The sequence below is a fragment of the Dromaius novaehollandiae genome, chromosome 2, assembly GCF_036370855.1.
Source record: "Dromaius novaehollandiae isolate bDroNov1 chromosome 2, bDroNov1.hap1, whole genome shotgun sequence".
Classification (NCBI taxonomy): Eukaryota; Metazoa; Chordata; class Aves; order Casuariiformes; family Dromaiidae; genus Dromaius; species Dromaius novaehollandiae.
Window position 1 is genome coordinate 20,478,460 of NC_088099.1, and position 7,222 is coordinate 20,485,681.

The following is a 7,222-nucleotide window of genomic DNA, read 5'->3' on the forward strand; positions in this document are numbered from 1 at the left end:
CTGACGTTTCCCTTCTTGATAAATGGAACTAAGGTCTGAGCGCCAGGTGATAGCAAGAAAATCAATGTCTTTAGGGGCCAGCACTGAGACTTTTTTTCTATGTGAAAAATTAGGAGACATAAAATTTAATTGGCTGATCAGGGGAAAGCAGTGGTCTTAAGTTTAATTGCCAGTAGGCTTAGCAAGGGAGACAAAACAAGATTTGGGCCTGTTTGTTTGCTTGCATCCCAGCTTCAAGTCCAAGTGTATCATTGAAAATGTGTTTTATTATAACACATGTCATGCTTTACAGTTCCCATATTGTGTAAAGACAATAGTTAATGGTACATTAAAGACAAGCAAACCATGCCAACACGTCTTGGACACATTGTAAGGGCCTCTCTCTTTGCTTGCTTTAGGCAGCTGCAGTCCAGGACCCAGAAGCACAAAAAGAACAAGTTTGAAATACCAGGTGCATCCTAGAGAACCACGACAGGGATTGATATGTTATAGCCCAGGACATGAACCTAGCAATAAAGATATCATTTCGATTGTCTGCGCCTTCCACGCCATGTAAAGCAAGAGGCGCCCGGGCAGGCTGCTTTCTGGCAGCGGGGCTTCGCCTCCCGGCCCGCCCCGGCTCCCTCCGCCAAAGCGAGCACCTGTTGGCCAGACCTCACATCCCGTCGTGGGAATCGCTCCCCACCGGCGCTTCCAGATCGCGAAAATGCGATTTGTTGTGGAATTATTTAGGACCATTCCCACAGGCTGCGGAGGGCTGCGGAAGGAGAGATTTACCCGGGAACACTCAACTGGTGTTTGTTCGACCTCGCAGCTGGTACTCGGTGCCGGCGAGAGGTGCATTAATGAACATGGGATGAGTTCACGCGCCGGGGAGGTTTCACACCCGACGCGTCGCGGGGCGCTCGTCCTGCTCGCGGCGGCTTAGAGGCCATGGGAATCGCGGTGGGACGATTTCACAGTGCCCGTGGCAGCCCCTTTATGCGCGCAGCCCTGCTGGAGGAGAGATGCACGCGTTCCCATACCTTTGCTAGGCTGCAAGCCGAGGAGATTGATGCCTTCGGTTTGCAGATTTTTTTTTCAATAGGGCCTTTTTGACAATTAAGTTGTCTCCTCAGTGGGCTTTAAGGAGCACCACGAATGATATTCATCCCAGCAGAGCAGCAGCAGCCTGTACACCAGCAGCCCGCACCTCCCTCTCGGGAGCCCGCTGAAGTGACACGCTTGGAAGGGCCTTAAAAAAACCCCGCCCGGGCGGCTTTGGGGGTTTTGCCTCCCTTTCTGTTCGCTCGGGTTGCTTCCTGCCGGGTCCGAGCACGGCCACAGGCCGCGGGGGCCGCCGGCGTCGTTCCTCCCCTCGGGAACGCGGGCCGGGGGGGCCGGGCCGGGGGCCGGGCCGGGCCCGTCCCCCGGGGGCGCCGTCGGGGCAGCGCGGCCCCGCGCAGGGCGGCCCCGCCGAGAGGCCCCTGCACGGGCCCCCCCGCCGGGACTGCGGCGGCGGAGGCCCCGCGGAGCCCGGAGGGGCCCTCGGTGCGGGGCGGCGGCCCGGGGGCGGCGGGGAGCCCCTGCCCGGCCGCCGCGGCCTCGCCCTGCCCCGGAACCGCCGTCTCCGCCGCGGAGCCCCTTTCCAGCGGCGCTGGGAGGCAGGGCCGGCGGGTGGGAAGGGGCCCGCACGGCCGCCCGTCACGCCTGCCCCTCGCTGGTGCTCACGGCGCCCAGCCGCATCCCCGACGGCCGAGCCCCCGGGCTGCTGCGGAGCGGCGCCCCGGCCCCGCGGCCGCTCCGCGCCGGGGGACCTGCAAAGGCGCTTTCGTTCTGCCTTTTGCTGCGGGATTTGGTCGCAGAAGCGCGGCGCTCGGGTGAATGGATTATGAGTAAGTAAAAAGAAGCTGTCAGTCTCTTTGAAGATTGCGTTTAAAGGGACTTGCCAAGTCAAGACGGGAGAGTGACAAGATAGAGACCCTGGTGTTTTACATGCGAAGGCCGGCTCTTCCGCTTGATCTGCACCATACTAAAGGATGTGTTGAAGCATTGAATCACAAAAAAGTGGCACGCCGAAGAAAAGGTGCCACATAACAATGATTGTAGTGTTTTAATTGTGGGGTACCACATCACCAAAGCCAATTGAGACGGACGGGGCTATACACAGAGGGAAACGGTACAACACTTCCATAACTTATAATTAAGCTGAAGTCCGACTAACATTTGACTTTCTAATGAGTGTAATGAGATTACATGCCTGATGGAAGCATTTGTGCAAAAGCGACTTTCTGTGTTTAATGAGGTCCTAATACAGGACAAGATCGAATTATGGGTCGGCTCTTTTCTCACCGAGAAAGCCCCGTTTAAGTTCAATGACACCGGTGCCGGCCGCCTCCCTCCCGCTGCAGGACGGGGAGAGGCTCCAACCGGGGCAGGCTAGCCGGGGAGTCAGAGCTTGCCCTAAAAATAAGCAAACAAATAAGCACATGCCCCCACCCCAGCCCCCCGGCCCAGCGTCGCCGTGTCTGTGTGGGTAAGTAGCTCCTCTAATTGCTATTGGAATAGATCCATGCCATCCGCGCTAGGGAACTAAATGTGTCTAACTAGGTTAATGCAATTAGCATGCATGCAACATATTGCTCCCACTTCGGCAGCTTTGAAAAAAAAAAGAGAGCGCGCGAGAGATGTGCAGTATATGACGAGTAATAATTATACCTTGGCTCGCCAGGGCCGTTCCCATCCGCCTGGGCACCTCGCCGGGTCAGCTCTGCTCCGGACGGAGCTGGGCCGGGCATCTGGGGCTCTGCCGGGGGCCGAGGCGGCGGGGCCGAGCCGCGGCTGCCACGGGAAAATCAGCACCTGCGGCTCTGGCCAGCGGCGGCGGCGGGGCCCGGCCCAGCCCCGCGCAGCGCCCCCGCCCGCGGCAGCGCAGGTGCGGGCCCGACCCCCGGCCCGGGCGGCCCCGGTGCCCTGCGGCGGCCCGGAGCGCTGAGCTGCGCCCGGCCGGGGCGCTTGGGCACCGGCTGCCCGGCGGCTTCGCGAGGCCCCCCAGGGCTGCGGGCAAGGGGGCGGGCGGGTTTCCAGGTGTGGCCCGCTCCGTCGGGGCAGCCGGCAAAGCGCCGGCGTTGGCCTTGCACCCTGGGAGCGCGGAGCTGGTCTGGCCCCTAGCCTCGGTCCCTGCCCGCCGCCACTGTTGGGAGGGGCTTTGTTTGCACCGCTGTCCCCCCGCGGCGCGGCAGCGCCCATCCCCGTGGCCGTGGGGCCGGGGCACAATGCAGAGGGGGCACCTGCGAGCCCCTGCAAAGCTGGTGCTGCAGCACCCCGGGTCTTTCTGCTGGAAACCACAAGCAGAGCAGAGGCACTGGAAGGAGGGGACCTCATAGAAGCAGACAAAGACATCAGTTGGAACCGCTTCAGGAGCGGACGTCAAAAGGGGTGGAGTGGAAGTGCCCCCCCGCGGCTCCCCCCGGCGCTATAAGAGCCGCCGAGGCGAGCGGCGGGGCAGAGGCGCGGGGCGGGCGCTGCGCGGCGCGGACGCGCTCCCAGCCCTGCGCAGGGGCCAGCGAGGCCCCTCGGCTGCCCCCGGCAGCCCGGCGCTCCCCCCGGGGCTGAGTTTTTGGGGGGGCGGGGGGCGTAGGCGGCTTCCCTCGGGGAGGTCCCGCAGCTCTCTGAGCATCCGCGTCCCACAGACACACTGCTCCACAAGGGTTTGTCCGGATTTATTATTAACAAACACAGGAGAAGTCCACGTGCTGCAATAAATTATTTTCACAGGTTCTGACAATTTTTTTTTCAAAAGGTGCTGATGGAAGAATACTATTGCATATCTTTAAAATCAGGATAAATTATATAAATTATACATTCAAAACAGACGATTCTACCTCATTATCGCTACTGCATAATAAATAGATAAATAAAGTTGATTGCCCTTAGAGTCTGAATCTTAAATTACATTTAAAATAAAGGTCTTTACATACAAAATATACAGGGCCGGACACACGCGCAGTCCAACTGCGCGGCGCCTCAGGCCACGAAGTCGAAGGGAGGCTCGTTCTCGATGTTGTTGAGGGACGACTTGCCGGTCAGCTTGCGGGGGTCCTCGGGGGTCCACACTTTGGCTGTCCTGATAATGTTTTGTTCCTTGAGCTGCTTTTCATCAGTCCACGACAGTGAGTGGCCGGCCAGAGGGGGCAGTCCGTAGTCGGGGTCGCTCGGGGAGGGAGATCCTGGGCGAGGGGGGAGAAGACGGAGGGTTATTGCTGGGGTTTCGCCCCGCAGCCGCCCCTGCCTGCGCGGCGGCGGCAGCCCGAGGCCGGGGAGGCGGCGGGGCCGGGGAGCGGGGCTCGGCGGGGCGCCCCGCCGCCGGGACGGGACGGGGCGGGGCGGGATGCGACGGGACGGGACGGGACGCCACTTACTTGTGCCGCGGTGGCAGATGATGATCTTCTTGGGCTGGCTGGGGCTCTCGCTGCTGGCGCTGCGCAGCGGCAGGTCGGACTGCACCAGCTCGCTGAGGAAGTTGATGTAGCCGATGGCGAGGCGCAGCGTGTCCACCTTGGAGAGCCGCTTCTCGTAGGGCAGCGTGGGGATGTGCGAGCGCAGCCCCTCGAAGGCGTCGTTGATGGACTGCATCCGCCGGCGCTCCCGCACGTTGGCCGCCTGCCGCAGCTGCTGCAGCTCCGCCTCGGAGCGCACCCGCCGCCGCCGCTTGGCCGAGCCCAGCGCCTGGAGCCGCCCCGCCGGCGACAGCAGCGCCGCGCCCGCCGCCCCGCAGCACTCGTAGGCGAAGCCGGGCGAGGCGGGCGACGGGGGGAAGGCGGCAGCCGCCGCCTCGCAGCAGTAGCCGCCCTCGGGGTCCGCGCCGTCGCGGTAGTACTCCTGCAGCTGGCGGCTGAGGAAGTCCACGTCCTGCTCCAGGAGCCCGTCGGCGCCCACGGCGTCCCGCGAGGGCGGCTCGGGGAAGAAGTCCTCCTCGTCGAAGTAGGGGGGCGAGGAGAAGGAGTCCAGCCCCCCGGGGAAGTGCTCCAGCAGCACCGCGTCCATGCCGCGCCCTGCCCCGGCGGCGCCGCCGGCGCGGGGGGCGGCCCCGCCGCGGCGCGGCTCCAGCGGCCCCGCCGACCGCGGCCCGAGCCCGCCCCGCGGCTGCAGCCGCCCCGGCCGGGGCAGCGGCGGCCCCCCCTGGCCGCCGCCCGGGCGCGGCCCCGCTCGGCGGGCGGGTCCCTCGGCGGCCGGGCCCGGTGCCTGCGCCGCTCGCCGGGGAGGAGCCCGGTGCTCGCTGGAGCGGCGGGTCGGCACGCGAGGGGTCTTATAACTACATCCACAGGCGCGTGCCAGCGACCGCCGGCGCCAGCCAATCAGCGCGCGCCGGGCACGGCCGGGCCCCCCCGTCGGGGATGCACCGGGAGCGCCCGCCGGGCGAGGGGCGGCGCCGCGGCGCGGCCCGGGGGGGCGGGCGGAGCCGGCGTCCGGCCGCCGTCGGGCCCCCGCGGCGGGCAGGCGGCCCAGCCGTCCAGGGAAGGGGGCTGCCGCCCGCCGCGCTGCCCGTCGGTGGCCGCGCTGGTCCCCTCCGCGGAGCCGCGCGGGGCGCTCGCCGGCGGGGCGTCGCGCAGGTGCGGTGTATCTGCGGACGGTGCGCGGAGGCGGGCAGCAGCGCAGGCGTGGCGGGCCGCCCCGCACCCCGGCGAGCAGCCCGGCTCCAGCCCCGCGGCCGCCCCGCGCCTCCCAAGGGGTCGCCGGTCCAAACGGGCCCGCTCGCGGTCCCCGGCCGGCCCCGGGCCAGCCTCCAACCCGCTTCGGCCCTTAGGGGCAGCGGGACGCGCTGCCCAGTTTCTTCCCGACGATTTTTCCAAGGCGTGAAGAGCAGCGCGGCTCTTGCGCAGGAGCTGCGAGCCCTGGCTGGCGGCAGCCGCCGCAGGAGCAGTCGTGTGATTAATGGATCGAGCGGGGTTTCTAGTGGCGTTTGAAATTAAGACAATTGTATCCTAACATCAAAATAAATCACATCGGCTTCTTGAGTCCGGGTGTGGATCGATTTTAAACATATCGGATTGTATTGCCTTTTCTCTTTTCCCACTCCGATTACCCTCTCCGAATGAGCTCGTTTGGCTGAAGCTCTGTTAATAATTCCCTAACTGACTCTCGCTGATTAAAGCGTTAAAAATTCTCACTGGGGTGAAATGGATTACACATCAGATTAGAGAAGGATTATCTCTGTCATTAGCGCTGCAATATTTTGTCCGGTAAAGTCTGTCGAGGTTTATCGAAAGTCACTTTCCAATGTGCTACCAGCACAGACAGAGATCAACCCCCAAATGGAAACGTACCCCACTCTATCAGCAGAGTAAGACAGGGCTAACTCCAGAAAAGTAATAAATGACTCGACTTCAAAGCAGCTGACAACACCGTGATAACGCCAGAGAGACGTGTGAGTCACATAAGGGAACAAAGAGCTTTGCAAGAGCGATTTCTTGGAAAGTCCTGCCTTCAGACAGAGCACGCTAAAAAAAGGCAGAAAGCGAAGGAGGGAGCCCGGACCGGCGCGGAGGCAGCAACGCGCCTACGCGTGGCCGGAGGAGTCGCTGCCGCCGTCTCCGCGGCGGGGAAACTGAGGCCGCTTCCCAGCCGAGGGGCGAAGCAACAGCGAGGGAGATCCCTGCTCCCTGCTCACGCCCGCCGCAGAGCCAGGCCCCCGCAAACCGGCCGCCGCGTTTGACCGCACCGCGCCGCGCCCGCGGCGGCCCGGCGGAGGCTCCGCAGCCCCGGCGGGTGTCGCCCGCCCGTGTGCGCCCGCGAGGTGCTGCCGCTTCCCCTCACGGGCCCCGGGATAATGCCGGTAACTGTGGTCAGAGGTGTCAAGTCCAACCTCCTGCCCAAGCGAGGGGCGAGCAGGCTGCGCCGGGCCGCAGCCAGCCGGGGCTTTACAGCCCCCGGGGCCAGAGACTGAGCGACCTGCCAGGGCAGCCCGTGCCGCGGCGCGGCCGTACCAGGGGGAGAAGCTTTCCGTTATATCCGCTCTGAACAGCTCTTGTTTCTTAGGGTGAAAAAGCTCTTCCTTACGCCCGGTCTGAACTTTTTGTTTCAACTGATGCCCGTTTTCCCTCACCCTCTAACCAGGCGCTGATGTAAAGAGCCCGGCTCCTCCGCGGGTATCGGCGGGCTGCTGCCAGGTTTCCCTGGCGCGGCCTCCTCTCCAGGCGCAGCGAGCTCCGTCCCCTCAGCCTCTCCTCAACGGGACAAGTGC

At 64.0% G+C, this 7,222-nt stretch overlaps 1 protein-coding gene across 1 annotated transcript; it reads right to left on the reverse strand.

Moving 5' to 3' along the window:
- Positions 1-3,685: 3,685 nt before the first annotated feature.
- Positions 3,686-5,065, reverse strand: PTF1A (pancreas associated transcription factor 1a). Its single transcript, XM_026105789.2, has 2 exons — positions 4,401-5,065; positions 3,686-4,208 (listed from the first exon to the last, which is right to left on the reverse strand). Exons 1-2 carry the CDS (start codon positions 5,023-5,025, stop codon positions 4,006-4,008), a joined length of 828 nt encoding a protein of 275 aa, XP_025961574.2. The 5' UTR covers positions 5,026-5,065; the 3' UTR covers positions 3,686-4,005.
- Between the last annotated feature and the right edge of the window lie 2,157 nt (positions 5,066-7,222).